Source organism: Anabrus simplex, chromosome 6 (genome assembly GCF_040414725.1).
Source record: "Anabrus simplex isolate iqAnaSimp1 chromosome 6, ASM4041472v1, whole genome shotgun sequence".
Lineage (NCBI taxonomy): Eukaryota > Metazoa > Arthropoda > Insecta > Orthoptera > Tettigoniidae > Anabrus > Anabrus simplex.
The window spans coordinates 180,577,497-180,598,382 of record NC_090270.1 but is presented as its reverse complement, the minus strand read 5'-3'; the positions used below and the strand labels follow the sequence as shown (position 1 = coordinate 180,598,382).

Below are 20,886 nucleotides of genomic sequence, written 5' to 3'. Positions count from 1 at the left end.
AATACTAAACTGAATAATCTAATATAAGTGCTAAACTAATTTTATTTTCACAGAACACTGTACATTAATATCATGTTCTTTTATAGGTATTAATGCTCGACTTCCTCCATCTCGAAGCGAGGATACGTTGCTTTTGCAACAACATACTCATCCTAAAACTCACACGCGATCTCGTTCATCCACCATTACTACTAGTGTATCTGCCTCAACATCTCCTCTCCTGTGTGTCCGTCCACTGTATGGGGGAAGCATGTTAAGTGTTACTACTCCTACTACTACAACAAGCAACAGTATGCATTCTATATCATCTGACGAGTCATCATCATCGCCAGGCAAACCAGGCATCGAGAAACCTGTGGAGGAGGAAGAGGATGTTGCAACCACGACTGTGGTACCAACACCAGCACCAGGAATACTACAGGTATGCATGTGTAAATACCATTCCTGAGAGGCAAATTGATATCCCAATATTAGTCCATTTTCCTGTCTTATGAAATATTTTTTAATGTACAATTATACTAATTGCTGCTGTTATGCATTCGACGAACAATTCCTCTTATCCAATTTAGGAAACTGCTTATAGTTTGTTTCCTGTGTTAAGTCAGCTAGCAAATACAACAGTGGGATAAGGACTCGGCTCACTCAATCTCAATACTCTATGGTAACTTAGTAATATAGATGAGATTGCTGGTGGTAGTTATTGTTATAAGATGAAGTACTACTGGGCAGCCATCCTCCTTAACAATAATCAAAGGAAAAAATGGAAGAGATTCAACCCTTTGAAGAATGAGGGTATCAACAAAAGGAAGGAAAGGGTGAAGGGAAAGGCCACGAAGGCAATGAAAATGAAGGACTCCCTATACTTTGCAAACTTAATACCGCCTTGGTTGAAAGAGAACAAAGATCGATCAAGGGAGGTCGGATAGGAAAGTTGGAAGTAGGAGTCTGCCAGAGTGGAAGCAATACCAGGGGGCTCATGTCACCAACCCACACTCTCTGAAAGTACCCTTTTAGTCCTCTTCTGATAGACAAGAAATATCGTTGGACAGCTGCCATCAACATTCCCTGCTGGACCAGGTGGCAGTCGCATATCTAAATTGATGTATAAATCCTGCATTTAGGTCACTCAGTGGTTTATTCAATTAGATATTGGTCCTTGATAGCTGCACCATGAGTTAAAATCTGGAGTAATCCATATGATAATACAGTGAATACCATCAGTATTCGTACATCTGAGCTGTACATACCACTTAATCAGTTGTTGAATGATAATGGTTAGGGCTAGATTAACCTTCTAGTTCTAACATTCGGTCTCTGAGACCGACCGTCCAAATATTCTGCTATAACTTGCTTTGCTCACACTCTCCACATTGGTATCTTTAAATTGATCAGTTTAATTATTGTTCGTGAATGTTAAGTGCTTGGGACAAGTCCGTAATGAAAAATCTTTTATTTTAGTCTCCCAGAACAAAGTTAGTACTCATGCTATTTTTGTTGAAAATGAATTACGAACGTGAATTACTACTGGAATCTGAAGAAAGTGATGTGCTGCAGAAGATTTTGTGGAAGAAGATCACCTTGAATGTCAAGAAGAAGATTTGGAGTCAGAACAGGACATGGAGATACTGAATGAGCAAAATATTGATAATGGGATGTCTACACAACAAAAACAACAATATATTGTTCTGCATTTCATTGAAAAAGACAGTGTTAGAAAATGGAAAATGCATATTTTTCTGTAAAATATGAGAAGTTCCTCAGTGAATCTCATAACTTATTTGCCTGGGATGAAAGGACCACCTAGAAATTTGACTTATATTGTAGATATATGGAACTGCCTTTTTGTTGCTTGAATTCTAAACATTCTGGTTGATTGTTGATTAATCCATGAACATTATGGTTGGTCAAGAATATCGAAATGCAAGACCTACTGACTTAGTAGAAATGAAGGCTTTGTTAGGTATCTTGTACCTTTCTGGTGTATGAAAGACAAACTATGTGAACACAGTGTACTTGTGGAAAACTAACGGTACATCAATTAAGATATTTTGGCTCATTATATCCCTGGAGAGATTTAGGTTTCTGTTGAGGCAGATTAGATTTGACAACGAAGAAATGAGACTGCACAGACAAGAAGCAGATAAACTGGCTGCAATTCTGAAGTGTATTTATCCAAGATAAGAGAAAGCATTCACAACATACTTCTGTCGGTATGTATCTGGTTTTAAGGCCATGAACTATGTAAATCTGCAGCACATTTTAGAAGGAAAGAGTTGCTCATCAATAGTTATATCTGATGACGCTGGTATGTAGGTGCATTGTGCGTTTGCAATGAAATGATACCAAATCAATCATCTTATGCTATCGGATCTTGTAGATTTAATCTCAAGTCTCAAAAATTGCATTATTTCACTGAATCTGCCACGTGACATCATTGCCTTTACAAAACGAACTTCCCACTTCACTGACCATAGCCAATCAAGTTCTAAGCTCTTCACTCATATGGCACCACAGATGTACAGTATACTTAAAAATGCTTCCAGTTCTTCAGTTTTCAAAGTCTGTCTCAGTGCATGCCACAGTATGTTTCAGCATTTTGTCAGTGATCAACAGTTGCCAAGCACTGATGCAAATCTCATTCACATAGTGTTTTACATTTGGAGTGGAGCCGTGGCAATCTTTGAACACATTATGGTGTGAATATCTACTAACTGTAACATCATTCACTACACCAGCTGCCCAGGTCGTATCATCTGAATATAAAATTTTAGTATCTGTGGAAATATCTGAAAGTTTGTGTATTTCTTCATCAGACATAACCTTCAAAGTCTCACCCTCCGATTCATGGTCCAAAATGTCAACTAGGGTGTCAGTAATATCTTGCTCTTTTATTAGTCGACACACAGCCATAATAAACAGCCTTGTCACGATTACAACTTGCTAGAAAATTTCCCCATTGACACTATATTTCACCAAGCTATGAGGAAGTTTTGTGTCAACACTCGGCGTATTCAAGCACGAATAATGTAACCAATATCAGAGACTGCTTCTCCTCTTGCATAGCTGCCGTGCAGTTGTGACAAGAGTATGACTGTTGAGAAACCAGGAAAAAACAAAATACTTATAAAATGCTTAGTTGAACTGATGGGTCAAATTGGAACCAGCCTCAGTTCTTGGTATATGTAGATTTTTCTCTTGCTGGGTTGTCCCCAGAAATGTGAAATTATGTGTGGATGTTTATTATAATTATTGATGAAAATTCATAAAAATTCCAGATCCCAAGTAAAATAACAAGAACAATATAAACAAAAAAATTAGCTAACATTCCAGTAATGATCCAGCCACAGTTCTAGTGTTAAATTCTCAGTTAATTAGACTATAGAAAGTTGCTTTTTTATGTTGACTAGGGTGATTAGAATCTTTTCAAATACTGTATTCGTATTCAAATTGCTTATCGTTTCTAGTTAATTTAATGTCTAAATAATTTAGAGTTTTATTCTTTTCAGATTCCATTGTGAACATAATATTCTTATTATTAAGGCTATGGATTACAAAATGAAATATGATGTCCATTACTTTAGAATGCAGATTTATTGAATATGAAAAGGAACAAGTTTAATGCAATGAATCCCCCTGAACAAGTCAAGTGACTGGTGTAAATTAAACTGAACAAAAGATGGCTGCTCATAACCAAAGAGAAAACACCAAAGACTACTAGGTGGCAGCACTAGAGGGTGGCTCAATTTGAATCATATTTAACAGTTATCTAATTCATTTAATAAACCTTAAAGTTTATCAGGTTTTAATTCTTGCTCGTTGATAATAAATATGCATTATTGACATAACTTATATCTGTGATCATATGCATCACAACAATCATAGTTTTACAAATATAGACAAAGACATGAAATTACTCTACACTGTTCAGAAAGGGAATTACATGAATATTTTGGAGAAACTGTTTACCTACTTGTCATAAAAAGGTAATAGTGACTTAAATTTGAGTGCAATTTTGACAGAAGAAAACTCGTAGTTTAAATCAGCAAATTCATATGTTAAAAAAGTTAAATAAAAAACTATCTAGCCTATGACCTTTCTCCTTATCAAGGTTTCAAACACTCTTCCAATAAGAGTTAAGATGTCACAACCCTACTACTTTCCCGTTACCTGCAATACATTGCTAACCACAGCTGATTCACATGCACAATCCTAGAGTCAACAACAAGCATTATTTTAATTAGCAACAACAACATACTGAAGAATAAGTGTATAGTGTTATATGAGTGGACCATTTTTTAGTTTAAGATCTTTGAAGATGAGAAAGGAAAAACAAGACATTATGTTATAGCTGTATTTCACTTGGTTTTGATAATAGTAACATAATAACACTAATTTTTTTTGTCGTCTAATCAAGTCATTGGATCTTGGAAAATATTATTTCGCTGAATAAGAGAATGATGTTTTCTCGAAACATATACAATTAGTTAATATATATTTGCCAAGTTGCTAGGTGAGAAAGGAAAATATTTTTACACAATTTCTGGGCTGTTAGAGATGTTTAAAAACAGATACAGCATTCGGCAGATGTTTTCAAAACAGAGTTTGAAGATTACACCCAAGGCTACACTAAGGACCAAATTTACATATCCGATGAAACAGATTTTAATTTCAAGATGCTGCCTAAAAAATCCTTAACTTCCTCAAAAGAAACATCATCACCAGTACATATAATGAATAAAGAACTGATAACTGTTCTTTTGGCATCAAATGCTTCTGACACACATAGACTGCCCCCAGTCTGCATCGGGAAGGCGAAAAAATCTCGGTTCTTGAAGGATTTTGTCCCAGATACCCTGCCAGAATTTTTTAGAGCCAGAAACAGTGTTTGGATGTCATTTCAACTCTTTACTAAGTGGTTTAGTGATCAGTTTGTACCGAAAGTTTTTCACAAAAAGGTCTGCCAGAAGAAGCAGTCTTATTATGCATCCTTGTGAGTTAAAAAGTGTCAGTCTTGCCATGCATTTCCTTCCCCTAAATATAACCAGTCTAGTTCAGATATTGGATCAGGCTATAACTGAGATGAAATGAAATGGCGTATGGCTTTTAGTGCCGGGAGTGTCCGAAGACAATAATTGAGATATTTAAACAGCACTACCATGGGCTATTGTTGAGAACCATCCTGCAAGACAGTGACTCGCAAAACAAAAAACATAAATGAAGTGCTGAAGTCAGTAAATATGAAACACGTAATTTATTGGTGTGTGCAGGCATCGGCTGATGTGAAAGCAAGAACTCTTGGAGATGCTGGAGAAACTTAATGATGGGCTTCAAGGAGATGACTCAGAAAATTTTCAAAACATGGAAGAAATGATCAAATGAATTCCCAGATGCGAAGACATAGAAGCACGTGAGGTGAACGAATGGGTTGTCGTGGACAGTTCAGAAGAAATCACGGACCAAGAAATTGTAGAAACAGTGTTGCAGACAAGTGCTGACTTGATTGAAGAGCCCGAAGTAGAAGACATGAACAACAGAGTGACATCTGTCAGTGGTTTTAGAACACTACAGGTAAGCCTAAGTTAAGAGTTTATTATGTCTTTCAATAACCTATTACAGTATTTAATGTCTTTGCTTTTTTTTTTTAAAGCAATACTGGAACTATAGTACATAAATGTATTGTTGTTGTTTTAGGTTGCCCTAAGATTTGTGTTCAGTGCAGTGAGTCAACGCCGGCTGACATCCTTCTAATGAAAAGATGGCAGGACATTGTTGTTTGAAAATGTTGAGAGGGACACAAGAGACAAAGAAAAATTTCTGAGTGAATGAGTTAATCATATATACCAAGTATATATCAATGTACAGTAATCCTAAAAATGTAATTTTTAATTTTAATAAAGAACATAGTGTAACCTTAAAAGAGAATTTGAATTCATTTGGCCTTCAAAACATTTCAGAATTACATACTGTAATTTGATAAAAAATAGTAATAGATGTTCATGGCTTAAACAAAAAAGAAATTGTTATCCAAAAAGGCTCCCCCCATCTTAAATTTGGTTTACTGGAATTGTACTCTATTGCTGATTTTTAAAATGATGCTAATTATCACTGGGGTTCCCTGTTTGATGGGGTCCCCTGCCCATGCCCAGTGAACCCATGCTTAAAAATGGCACTGCCTGAGCTAAAGTAATTAACCAGATGCAGCTAACATCCCTGGTATTATTATTATTATTATTATTATTATTATTATTATTATTATTATTATTATTGTTATTGTTATTGTTATTATTATTATTATTATTATTATTATTATTATTATTATTATTATTATTATTATTATTATTATTATTATTATTATTATTCAAAACATACTGCTCTGTTTGGTTTATTATCTTTTTTATTTTTCTTTGAATGAAGGGTGGGGTTGGTTTCAAGCAAATGTTGAAGTTATTACTCAAACGACTCTGCTGACTAATCAACAAGCTAAAGTATTTACAATATTTATGTGATGCTTCTGGACCTATCTCTCATGCTAACCTGTGAGTGACTCACATATAGCAGTAATCTGATGAAAGAAGTAGCAACAGTGCTCATCTACTTGCCTGTCTTTGCTTAGCTGTCAGAAGAGTGCAGTTATGTTAACACAAAAATGAAACGGCATATGGCTTTTAGTGCCGGGTGTGTCCGAGGACAAGTTTGCCTCCCTAGATGCAGGTCTTTTGATTTGACTCCCGTAGGTGACCTACGCATCATGGTGAGGATGAAACTATGATGAAGACGACACATACACCCAGCCCCCGTGCCAGTGAAATGAACCAATTATGGTTAAAATTCCCGACCCTGCCGAGAATTGAACCCGGGGCCCTTGTGACCAAAGGCCAGCACACTAACCATTTAGCCATGAAGCCGGACTATGTTAACACAAATAGGCCTAAAGAAGTCCTCTTTCATACATTTATGTATTGTTGACTATGTATATCCAGGTCTGTGAATCGTTTACACATTGACATTTTTCATTATTCCACCATGACTTGGTAAATCCTATGCATTGTTCCTCTGGTACTTAATATATCCTTTGTATTACCTGTGATACAGATTTTCTCCTCTCATTTCAAAAGTGACATTTTAGTGAAGGTATTTTCCAAACTTCTGGCAGAATTCTGCTCACATCTCTTCCATTGCCTTTTCTTGCTGTCATAAAAAAACAGAAAATTGCAATAATACATTACTTGTATCAGCTATCGGTAATGTTTTTGTTCTACCGTATTACTTGAAGTAAACTACAACAATATCACATCAGAAAACATTACATAACAATGATAGGACTTTAAACTTTTGTAGAACCTTTTTCTGTGTCATCTCCCCTAATAATTTCTAATCATCCTGGCCTGTTTCAGTCAGAGTAGCTGATGGACCAAGGGAGGAAAAGGTGAATAAATATGCATGTGTTTAATAATTTTGTGTCTGTGTATTACAGTACCTAAAACTACTTCAGATAAAAACTTCCTATTATATTTCTGATTTGAATTTTTACTAACTCTATCATATTTGGTGTGTTCCTTGGAGAGATTTTGGTGAAAACTTTGAGTAGGTGCCGGTATATACATTCATAAGTAAATGCACTTAGATTAGAAAAAATGTGCTAAAATAATGGACCACTAGAGAAGAGTTATCTAGATTCTTAGACTCATCTTGCTGTGCATGATTACTTTCCTAATATGTTTACCTACTAGGACTACTTATAACTTTGTAGATCTATCTTATTAGAAGAAGTATACACTAGTTTTAACTGCTTCATGAAGTTTTGGGATATAGGACAGGCCTCCTGTCTTCCAGAGCATAGCAGTGGTCCCTCATGTATGATACTCTGTTGACTGTATTGTACACTAAATTTCAGAGCAGTTGATGGGCCAAGGAAGGAAAAGATTTGAACTTTCTTTTATTCCACCCTTCACTCAGAGCACAAACTTGCTAATCATGTCAAGTGTTTTCCGGGCTTGTAAGCCGTGGTCTAGGAGTATGTAATGGTCCCGACGTTTCACCGAAAACTCCGTTTGGCATTATCAAGGGCTCCGACTGACTTTGATACCAGTTGAAGTTCACAGTGGAATGAAGTTGTGTTGTAATGCCACCTCATTGTATAGTTCAGGCTATGGTGCGCTGTTTGCCTATTGGTCCGCCATGCTGGAGAAGCAGTCACTGATTGGCTGTTTGTCGACCAATGATTGAAGCATTAAGGAGCCCAAAGCACATCGACCTGCATTGGCGGACACAGGCAACTGTTCACCCACTGCTTTTTCTGTTTTGCCACGGCCATCGTGTCCTTCAGGATTTAAGGCTTTCAGGACTGGAAACCAAGTTTTATTTACCCGTTCAGTACTGTCAACTACTGTATCTTATCACACCCGGCTACAAAGGGAAGTCATTGAAATTCTGAAGCACTCCAACAGCTTCTACTGTAAGGAATAATCTGAACGGGTAAGTAAAGCTTGGTTTTCCAGTCCTAAAAACCTTAAATCCTGAAGGACATGATGGCCGCAGCAAAACAGAAAAAGCAATGGGTGATCAGATGCCTGTCTCCGCCAAGGCAGGTCGATGTACATCGGGCTCCTTAATGCTTCAACCATTGGCGAAGAACAGCCCATCAACAACCACCCTTCCAGCATGATGGACCAGTAGGCAAGCAGCGCATCGTAGCCTGCACTATATAATGAGATGGAATTACAACACAACTTCATTCCACTGTGAGCTTCGTTGCTATCCAAGTCAGTTGGAATCCTTTATAATGCTGAACGCAGTCTTTGGGGAAATGTTGGGACCATCACATGTTCCTAGACGAAAGCCTCAACTGCTCTACAAACTTGCTAAATGAATATAACCATAATTATTTCTTACTGTGAATCAAATCAATATTTATAGGGAGTCAGAGTTTTGCTCTTCTTCTAACTCACCCCTCTTGGTGAGATGAATAATTTTAACATAATTAAAATCAAATATAGAAAGCTGAGAACATATTATTTCAGGATCAACACATAGCATATCAGTCTAGGAAGAAGGAGGAACAAAAGAAAGAGACATGGTAAAACATGAAAACACAAAAAAGACAAGGACAATCTCTTCATTTTCATACACTCTCTTCTCTTCAAACTTAGCTCTTCTACATTCATTTCTTACATCCCTTGACAAGCTTGTTTCTGCCTCCCACCTTCATCAGGAAGGGTGGGCCACTTTGAGGAATCTTCTGGATAAAGACAGGAAAAGGGAAGCAACATAAGATAAAGATAAATCCAGGTAGTAAAGGACAAGGAACATAGGACAAACACCGAAATAAAGAAGAGGAATCCTATGGTGCATTATTTTCCACCCTCTTATTTCTGACTCCAGTTCGTTACTCATATCATTTATATATACCATAAGAAAACATAAAGGTCCATTAATACTGTCTTGAGGAATTCCTGTCTTAATGATTATAAGATCAAATTGCCAGTAGTCTCCCATGATCTACCCTATCAAACGCCTTAGATAGGTCAGTTGCGCTACAGTCCATTTGACCACCTGAATTTTGATATTGTATCCAACAAGTTGAGCCTCAGTGGATTAACTTTTCCAAAACCTGAACTGCCTTCTATTGAACCAGTTATTAATTTTGAAACATGTCTAATATAACCAGAAAGAATGCTCTCCCGAAGCTTATATGCAACACATGTCAAACTGATTGGCCTGTAATATTTGGCTTTATGTTTATCACCCTTTCCTTTATATACAGGAGCTATTATAGCAACTCTCCATTCATTTGGTATACCTCCTTCATGAAAACAATAATCAAGTAAGTACTTCAGATACAGTGCTATATCAACATAAAGATAATTGAGAAGTCTCCACCTTATTAATACATTAATTTATTTACTTTAAAGTAGTAAATTCAGTCAGTACCGGTTTTGATCCCTATGGGATCATCCTCAGCTGACACACAAAGAAATAGTTACAAAAACATCACATATGAAGGATTACACCTTGTAAAACTAGTCCAATTAAATCAGACGTTAAAAGTTGTTTGTTAAAATATTAGTGAGTATATCTTTGGTTAAAAGCACCTGCTGTGTGAGGTATATGACCCCACTATGTCTAGACTATTATACATTAAATGGATTTTACATTTGTTTACATTAGTGTTTAAGATATTACACTTAATATGATTGATCCATTTGATTCAAACATTCAGAATTGCTTATTAAGAAGATAAATATGTCTATCTTTGGCTTAAAAAGTACATTGTTACATTGTTGTTAAGGCATATCATCACACTGTGCCTATATTATTGAACATGGAATGAAGTTTGCACTTATACACACTAGTAATTGTAAATTTGTTGTAATGTCTTGAAAATATTTGTTATTTGAGGCTTATCACTTCATTGTATCTGATCTATGAAATGTCAATATTCCATTAGTTTACTATTTTACCTACTTTTAACCGGCCTGCCATGTCAGATCAAAACATTTTCATGTATATACTATAGACAATAACAATCTCATAGTACTAATGTTAACAAGTGTAAACCTCATTTTATGCACAATAAAATCGGTGCATGAGGTAACACATATCATATAACAAGCATTTTTTAGCCAAGAAAGTTCCATTTCAATAAGCATTTCATGTTTGTTCCAATTGGACTAGTTATACAAAAGTGAAATATCCTAAATATCAATGCAAAAAGTGTAAATAATCCTATTGACATTTCATAGATCAGATACAATGAAGTGATAAGCCTCAAATAACAAATATTTTCAAGACATTACAACAAATTTACAATTACAAGTGTATATATAAGTGCAAACTTCATTCCATGTTCAATAATATAGGCACAGTGTGACGATATGCCTTAACAACAATGTACTTTTTAAGCCAAAGATAGACATATTTATCATTTTAATAAGCAATTCTGAATGTTTGAATCAAATGGATCAATCATGGATTAATGTATAATAGTCTAGACATAGTGGGGTCATATACCTCATACAGTAGGTGCTTTTAACCAAAGATATACTCACTAATATTTTAACAAACAACTTTTAACGTCTGATTTAATTGGACTAGTTTTACAAGGTGTAATCTTTCATATGTGATGTTTTTGTAACTATTTCTTTGTGTGTCAGCTGAGGATGATCCCATAGGGATCGAAACCAGTACTGACTGAATTTACTACTTTAAAATAAATAAATTAATGTATTGATAAGGTGGAGACTTCTCAATTATCTTTATGTTGTAGTAGCAATCAATACGGAGATGAAGCTAATAGACTATGATACAGTGCTATATCCCAACCCATTGCCCAGAAATCTTATCAATTCCAGCTACTTTTCTAATTTTCCATTTTTGTATCTTATTGTAAATGTCTTTATCATAGGTAAATTTCAGTACTTCATTAGTATTAATCACCTCCTCTATCTGGACATTATCCTTGTAACCAAAAATCTTTACATACTGCTGACTCTTCCTGTCGTTCGCATTACCTTCCCAATTGATATTTGGTAAATTGAGATTACCCGCTACAATCGCATTCCTTTCCATATAGTTTCCCACATAGCTGATTATCTGATGAAATAATTCCCCATCAGGTTAGTGCCACCCTTTCTAGGTCTGTACACTCCAAAATCATCAAGTTGCCTGTTATCTTTAGAGATGAGCCTTAGACCTAGAATTTCATGTTTCTCATCCTTAACTTTTTCGTAGCTTACAAATTCATCTTTCAGTCTTTCTCATTTATTTTACAAATATACTTAAATATATGAAATAAAGTATTACTATATAATGGAATAAGACAAAACATGTTAACACACTATAAATCAGTATGGTACCAGTTTTAACACCATTTTCTTTTCATTGTTTCTTTTCCACAAGCCTGGTATTGTCTCCGGTGATCTCGCAAAATGAATTCTCTTTATTCTTCATTGGCTGTTAAGAGTCCTTTAAAATCTTGCATTAACTTCACTCCTCTCTCTGCTGTATGTATCATTTACCACCTGAAATTTTTTCTCTTTGGCATTAAGGTAGGAAATTTTTTCATCTCAAGAAGAAGAAATCTAAATCTATACCAGTACTTAACTTCTTCAAAATGTCCAAACTCTTGACTGAAATCCAATTCCCTTACCTGAAAGGATAAGAAAGAGATTTAAAATATAATCTGTTAATATAGATTTTGATGTATTCTGAATAACTCGTGCAAAAGTACTAAATTTAAATGTATAGAATTATCTACATGAAAAGAACTTATCCAAAAATGATGTAACTGCACCAGGTAGAATAGTGTAACTCTTTTCATTTCCTGAGATTATCTTCTTCAATAACATATATGTTTCTGCATCATTGTTAATGTTGCCATCAAGCAGTGATACCATACAAATCTCTTCATTTAAATACCATAAGTGCTGACAGAACTTCTTTAGGGCACTTGAAGAAATTTTTTTGTCCTGTTTTACCTCTGTAAAAAAGTGCAACTCATTGTAAGGTGCTCCAATAGCTGATGGACTCAGAAACCACCACTTTGCATATACTTTTACTACAAACAAACAAATGTTCTTTAGGCTATCCACTTCACCAACACTGAGGGACAGCTGAGAATGAAAGGGGAATAAATTCCTTTGGCCATCCATCTTGCATGTTGCAAAGCTCCAGGTGGCCTTATTTTTAGATACTAGTCCACACTTACCCCACAAAAACATGAAGCACAATTCAACGAGTTCACAGTAATTATTTTTCAGGTATTCTTCTTTTAGTAGTTTTCAAAAAAAGATATTGTTTCTTCAGTTTGTACACCACTGAAAGCCTCATGTTCATGACCATCTTCATACTTTGCTTTTTATGTGTCATTTCACTTTTCTCTAAGTTTTTGAAAAATGTAACAACAAGGTAACTCATTTTGAAACACACTTTGTAACACTAGCTCATAAATGTGATGACGCAAGGGAATATATCATCTCTCTTCCTGCCAACTGTTCCAGCAAAGTAATAGATCCACTGAAACAACCTTTGTTGGATGCGGTGGTGTCACAATAAAGAATTTGAACTTTTTTGTCCAGTCCCCAAATTTTTATGGCTTTCCTAACTGCCCATGATTGTTCTTTCTCATTATAACTTGATAATAGAGGCACACCAATTAATTGTTCCTGATTTTCATAAGTTATGATGATTGGTAGTCTTTCAATTCTTAAATCCCTGACATTTAATGCAATTTCAAGCTTAGACCCTACTGTCCCAGTGAATAGTCACAAAAGTTGGATTCTTTCCTTTAAACAAATATTTTCTGCCTGTTTCTCTCTGAATTGTTCTGATATCTCTAAATTGGATTATGTTTACATGCTTTTTTATTGACACATCCCAAGACCTCAAGGACGAACACAGCACCTCTCTGACTTAACTGGCATCTGTCTAGAATGGCTACTAGTTTTGATGTCATAAAATGCTTTCTTCCATGTTTTGTTTCCTTTTCAGAATTTGCCTTTCTTCTTTCTACTGTTGCATCACAACCAGAAATTGAAGCTGAGCTCATGGATGGTTCTGTAAAAATTGGATTACCATCAGAGTCACTCACTTCAATTGATTTGTCAGATGAAGCAGTCTAAAAACTGTGAACTGTTATCATCATATTCATCTTCTTTTCTTCCTCTTTCATAACAGCCTTGTTCTTTCCTCTTTGGCTGCCTACTTCTGGTCAACCCCCTTGAAGATAACCTCTATGGCTGGGTTCTCTTTGATGTAATAAGAAAGTTTATCCTCAACTATTTTTATCATGTTCAAAGCATTAGCATGGACAACATCAAGGAGATTATTTAGATTTGCAGCAAATTTATGCTCTCATTCTTTATGAGCATTTGTTTTTTCCATGGGCACTGTTTTGCAGATTGCACCACTCTGAATGCAGGTTTATATGTTTTTTTGCACAGTGAGGTAAAACTCTTGTGGAGATCCTAGCCTTCTCCCGAAATATTACACACAACTAAATTAGCCCTTTCACTGATAGACATTTTCATCTTGCATTTTTTTTTAAACAAATCTGACAAAAACTGTTGCTTAGACAGTAATTTATGTCCACTGATCTGGTGGTTTAACTTCACCAACTAAATAACTGTGTCACTACTTCTTGCACTACTTACCATGCTGTTGATAAACTTCCACAACATTACCAAATGAAAGCTGACACTCAAGTGAATTTAGACAGCAGATGAGTACAAACATGTGCAGGAATAAGTTGACATGTAGTGATTTGATGCAATATAACACAATTTCCTGGCCACTGCAACATGGGTTCCTCATCTTTGATTTCAACAAAATAGGTATTAAAATTCATCTTATAACCAAAGGGAAGAAACAAAGGGGTTGTGCACAAAGAAATTTGATTGTTGAAAACTGTTGAAAAAGTTGAAAAATAAGGACCCCACTAAAATAAACATGTCTGATAACCTGTGTCAATGTCTGTGTTGATGTGTGTACTTGTAAATAACTGGACCTAGTATTGAAAAGAAAGTGATGGTACCATTCCGGTATTCACCAGGAACTGAAGTGGAAAGTCTCTTCTACAATAGTTAAAAGTAGGATTCCAATTCACTTCAAACTCTAGTTGTTACCTGAGGCCATGTCTCTCAAATCATTCTCATATTCATAGCTGAGGTGGAAAATGAACCTGGACCAGTGGATCTGAAAGTGTTTAAGAGAGTTAGATGATGATGTATATACTGCATTAGGAAAATTTGTCATGAAACTAGTAATGGTTTATAATAATGACAATTTCTAAAAGTTTGTCAATATTGATGTTTCCTCAAGGAAAGGAAATTGGAACAGACACTACAGCAGAACATGTCAACAAAACCTACAGTATTTTAAGATACTTTAAATAAAAAAATAATTTTGTAATCATTTAAATCCTACCTTTTGAAAAGTGACATAAATGTTCTATTAAACCGATTTTATTCTTTAATTAAAGATTACTTTATGTAGTCATCTTCTTCTTATTCTTTCACCAGGCAAGTTGGCCGTGCGATTAGGGGCATGCGGCTGTGAGCTTGCATCTGAGAGATAGTGGGTTCAAATCCCACTGTCGGCAGCCCTGAAGATGGTTTTTCGTGGTTTCCCATTTTCACACCAGGCAAATGCTGGGCTGTACCTTAGTAAAGGCCATGGGCGTTACCTTCCAACTCCTAGGCCTTTCCTATCCCATCGTCGCCATAAGACCTATCAGTGTCGGTGTTATGTGAAGCCACTAGCAAGAAAAAAACTTATTTCTCCTCTGTCACCCTTGTCCAGAGAGCTCCTAGGTCATGCGCGCTATGTGTCATTGACCTCCAGCCACTTCTCTCACATCCCTGGAGGCACAGTAGATGTGCATTGCTTCTGAGGTACTCCTTAGATCTTTGTTCCAATCTACTTTGTCATTTCATATAGGCTATTATTACAATGGGCTCACCCCACCCAAAGGCATTTTATATCTAACTGCCATATTGCAATGGCAATAGGTACAATATGTCGAAGAATAAAGGTATCAGCAAAGAAAGGGAAGGGCCACAAAGAGCATGAAAATGAAAGACTCCCTATGCCTTGCAAACCTAATACCACCCTGGTCAGAAAAGAACAAGAGTTGACCAAGGGAGGTCAGATACGAAAGATGAAAGCAAGGAGCCTGACACAAGTAGGTGGAAGCAATCCCAGACTTAGCTGGGGGAACCATGGTCACCAACCCACGATCCAAAGTTCAGAGCACCTGGTCCCCCATTCAGTTACCTCTTATGACAGGCAGGGGATACCATGGTTCTATTCTAGTGCACTCATTCCCAGGGGCGATGAAGTCCTCACAAGGTTTGTTATATGTTGCATGATGTGTGTATGTACTGATAATAATTCTGCATTGTTTTGATTTATGCTCTCACGTTCCAGAATACTAGGCATGATGATCTTTTGGTGTACACCATATGAAGTGCTATAAAATCATGGTTTTTCACAGAGATCTTACCTTGCTTTCTCAGAGTTTCCATGGCTGACAGCATAAAACCAAAATACTGTAATCTATCATGTTTCTAGTGTATGTTGTTGCAATCAATTTCATAACTGGTTTTGTTTCCTTTCTAGTTCAACTACAGAACTTAATAATTAGTAACAACTAATTTTTTCTGTGCTTCAGGTATATGCTGCCTATGAGACTGGCTTGGCTAGTGGAACCAGTTTAAAGCTTCATGTGACTCCATGGACAACAGCAAGGGAAGTAGTCGATTTAGTAGTGAAGCAACTCAACATGGCAGTTGTATTAAAGGGAAAAGATGGACCCATTTATCCAAACGATAAGTTGAAGAACTTTTGTTTGGTGGCAGTAATAGGTGCACGGGAACGGTGTCTTCGTGATGATTTCAAACCCTTACAACTCCAGAATCCATGGAAGAAAGGCAGGTTGTATGTTCGACAGAAACAAGATGTGTTGGCAGCATTAGAGCAAAGTGCGAGACATACAGCATATCTCTAGCTAGAACAGACACAACAACCATGTGCTAGTTCATATTTTAAGTGTGTGATTCAGTGAAAACAGCAAGTATCTGCTGCCAGAAGAAGTGTACCAGCACTAAACTTTAAATAAATTTTATGCACAAACTTCACAAAAATACAAGTATGGAAGTTGTATAGACCTAGGCACAAATATCCATTTGTAAATAGAACAATATGGTGGCATGCATAAACAGACTGTGTTTTCTCAGTGTAAACTTATGTTGTGCAGGTCATTTGACTGAAATACTCTTAAAGAAAAATACCATATGGTCTATGTTATGTGTGAGGAATTCTGAACTGCATTTGCAGTTTAACCTCCCATAAGAGGAAGGAGGCAGAAATCTTCAGTATAGAAACTTAATGCATATAATAGAGAGAGAGATATCTAAAGTTATAACTAAATTGATTTCCTTGTCATGGCTATATAGAAGTTATCAGCTATAGTAATTATTCAGCTGATATTGTGCATTAAAATTTAAATCCTATAGAATTGTTAAGTTTCTATTGTCTACATTGGATTGTTAAAAGAGAGATTACTCTTCTCTTTGACTTTGCATTTGCTGTGGTTAGAAGATGTAGAGTTGCAGTTTAATTTTTTTTAAATCACATTGATTGTTCTCTTAAAAATTGATCAATTCTGGAAATTAGATCAGAAATGTTTAATAATCTAATAGAGATCATTTTAACAAGGGGATATTTTGTAAACAGTGAACTAAGTTTAATTGAAGGATTTGTGTTTATTATCCTTGTTGTCTAAAGTCTTTAATTATTTACCATGTATGTGATGGTAGGGGAGGATTTTGTATAAAATATTTGATAGACAGCCATTTGAAACATACACGTGTAAAGTTCTAATACATGTGTTTTAGAAATACATACAGGAAGTGAACAAGAACTACCCTCTTATTTTTTGTCGGTGTGGTTTTGTCTAGTACAAGAAGTTAGGATGTTGTACATCAGAGATTGTTACTTCCGTTCCTAATAAATTACCATCATTATCTGTTGAGCCATGGAATGTTAACAAATATTTATTTTATCATCATCATCATCATGATCATCATCATTATTTCCAGTAATGGTTTTTCAGCTTGCACTGTTAATAAGTAACAGATCAGGACACAGAACATGAGGTAAACATTCAATAACCAAAACCACATAGTGATGTTGGAGTTAAAAAATACTATAACATTACAAGCCAAATTTTAGACTTTCTTTTTGGGCTAATTCTGTGTCAAAATCTTTAAAAATAATTGTAACTTGTCCTTCAAACTCAAGCTACCCAATCTCGTCCAAAGAAAAGAGTGGAGTGAACAGTAGCGGGGATTGGGGATTAGAAGTGGGGGGGGGGGCAAAAAAAAATACAGACAACAGAAAATAGCCGGTTTGAGGGATATAGCAGCCGGGGGGGGGGGGGGTTATACACATCAAAACTTAATAAAAAGCTACAAAATTGTAAGATTTGATGCTCTTTGAGCGAATTTCGACAGAAAGGTAAAGGTTGATAGTTTACTAACTTAAGTGCGGCAATAATAGTTTTTTGAGATTTTGATTCAATACTATACAATAAAACTTTCACCAAAGAAACAATATTACACACATATTACAATTAAATAGAAGTACGGCATGATTATAAAATTAAAAAATCATTTAGTATTTGACTACACTCTAAGAAACTAACAGACAATATTAAAGAGAGTGCCCGACTGACAAATGCATGTGGCAAGCAGGTGAATCATACCTCAGTGTCCACGACCTTGGCAAAAAATATACCAATGTTACCCTTCCTCATAGCATTTGCGAAGTCTCCACTACTTGCTGTGGCGCTATACAAATCGGTTAGCCACTACAAACGACATTCTGTGTGTATTTTCGAAAATAATTTTGTTAATAATTAAAAATTTGCACAAATTGTTTTTAAATAATAATCCTATAATTCCAAGTCACAGCCGGCTAAAATGGAATTAAAATGTAATGTTTTCTTTACAAAGTGTAGGGGGGAGGGCTTGCCCCCCCCCCCCTCGCCCCCCTTTGTCGCCACTGCTGGGAGTGAATACCACTCTTGTTAATAATGCCAAGGTATTTTGAATTTTATGCCTGACCATTTTCTTGGAGTAAGAAAATCCTTAGTTATAGATATTTGAAAGAAAATTGCTGCACTTTATTCACTTAATGTCTCCTTGCATAAATTTATCAGATGCCTTTTATTCCTTGATTGCTTTGCAAGTGGTCACACCAACTCAGCTGAAAGTCGTCCTTATAAAATGTACTATGGTACTTGTTTAGACTTCTATGTAGGAAAATTATGGCTTCTCGGGAATGACCCAATTGTCCAAGAATGTCCTGCCATTAAATTAACTGTTTGAACTGCTGGTCAGGCTAGTAAACATTAAAAAGTTTAGACTGTATATTTACAGACCTATATAGGTCTGTTCCTTTATTTATGTGGAGTATTAAAGAAAGACCTTAATATCAACTAATGTCGTGGCATAATAAAATGCTATTTGTTTTACTTTGCACTGACAATGACAGGTTTTCTGGTGATGATGGGACAGGAAAGGACTAGGACTGGGAAGGAAGTGTCTGTGGTCTTAATTATGGTATAGCCCCAGCATTCACCTGGTTTGAAAATGGGAAACCATAAAAAACCATCTTCAGGGCAGCCGACAGTGGGATTTGAACCCTCTTCCACTGTCTTCTGAATGCAAGCTGACAGTTACATATCCCAAACTGCATAGCTAACTAGCTGGACTAATGACTATGAAGACTTTTATTTTTCATCACTAACAAAGACTTATTTCTTAATTTGCCTTAATTTCCAAGTGTCTGGATGTCAACCAGCTACAGGTAAAATTAAGTATTATAAAAACAACCTTCAGGAGTAAAAGTGTATCAAAACACAGTGCATGGTACACGACCTTCATCTCTTTCCATAGTCGAGTAAATGGTTTTTCCATGGGCTATCAGTTCAGAAGGGTGTGCCTTAACCTAACTTCTGACTGCAATCAGTCTCAAGATTTGCTCTTTGAAAATATAGACCACTAAGGCAGATTCTCAAAGGCATGTCTTTCCCCTTCCTTACATTAATACATCATACGTAAGTGTTATATCATAATAGTGAAGCCAAATAAAATCTCTGATATTTAGACTTTAGACAATTTGTGGTAGTATACACATATTCCAGTGTGTTTGTAATAAGTTGAAAATTCTTCCCATTTAAATTTGTTTGAATCATGGTTTAACTTTAACTCTCCATTGTAGAAAAATGTGTAATATGAAAAGTAAACACCAACATTTCTTCAAGACTTCTTTCTTGAAACATTTTAGTTACTAATGAGCCAACTAGAATCTTTATGTCTTCACTCTAAGCTAATATCTGTAAACTATGCTTCATGCCTGTTTTGGAAGCACTGTATAGTAGTGGTATTCCCTTTCTGACTCAATCATACTAGTATTAACTTGGAGCATATGTACCCAGTTTATATTCCGGTTCATATTTGCATTTTGTTTTACGTCTTAATACCGATCAAATAACATGATAAACCTAAGTCCGCTTACACTCCTTCTTTTGAATTTCTTCTTCTTTATACAAAAGGAAAACAGAATATGTTGTTTTCATTATCCACTGCATTATTTTACTTTAGATTTGCCAAGAAATGTTGAACTATTTTCTGACTTCAAGCAGATGATTTTTGTGGGTGAAATAAAAGCAGTTTCATTTAAGCTGCTTTGAGTATTATATAACATGTATATTACTGATAAATTAATGAAGTTCCCTTCTACTGAGTAAACTTTCAGTTGGACATCTGTTAAGCTTATCATAATGACACCACTCCATAAAATGAATAACTGAATTATTAAAACAGAGTAGGCTACAGGTACAATTTAGGATCCTAGTTTTTCATCATTTGTCATAAGAAACATGTTAAATTGACTGTTTATCAGAGGTGGTGAATGCCTGTATGCCAATTTCATCAAATCATTGTTTCATAGCTTGTGTGATGTATATGATTTTAATAATGTTTAGTTTTAGCAAGATAGGACCTACCAAGCTAAGGTGGAAATAGATGTTTTTCTCTCACCCAAAGGATGTGGGTTCATTTCCCTGCTACGAAGTTGAGAAAGTTAGAAATTGAACTTAAGACATATGACTCAGGAGTTCTCACAATTTACAGCAAGAATAAGTACTAAGTTAATTTCTAAGGGCAAAGGTAATTTGGGCATAGGGCTAACACTCTATCCTAGTTAATGCAAAGGTTACCTAGCCAAAGAAGCCAAATTTTGAAGGGCAAGCAGAAGTCTTGGCACTCAATGTCATAATTGTTGGCATGTTAAAGACTAATGATTGCACACCCTGCATTCTAC

General features: G+C 35.7%; 1 protein-coding gene across 1 annotated transcript in view; it reads left to right on the top strand.

Moving 5' to 3' along the window:
- Positions 1-17,847, top strand: part of wake (wide awake) — a 112,689-nt gene extending 94,842 nt beyond the window's left edge. Inside the window, exons 17-18 of the mRNA XM_067149174.2 lie at positions 87-421; positions 16,169-17,847. Coding sequence (XP_067005275.2) covers positions 87-421; positions 16,169-16,504 — 671 coding nt within the window. The 3' untranslated portion in view covers positions 16,505-17,847. The remainder of the gene's footprint in view (positions 1-86; positions 422-16,168) is intronic.
- The last annotated feature ends 3,039 nt before the right edge of the window (positions 17,848-20,886 follow it).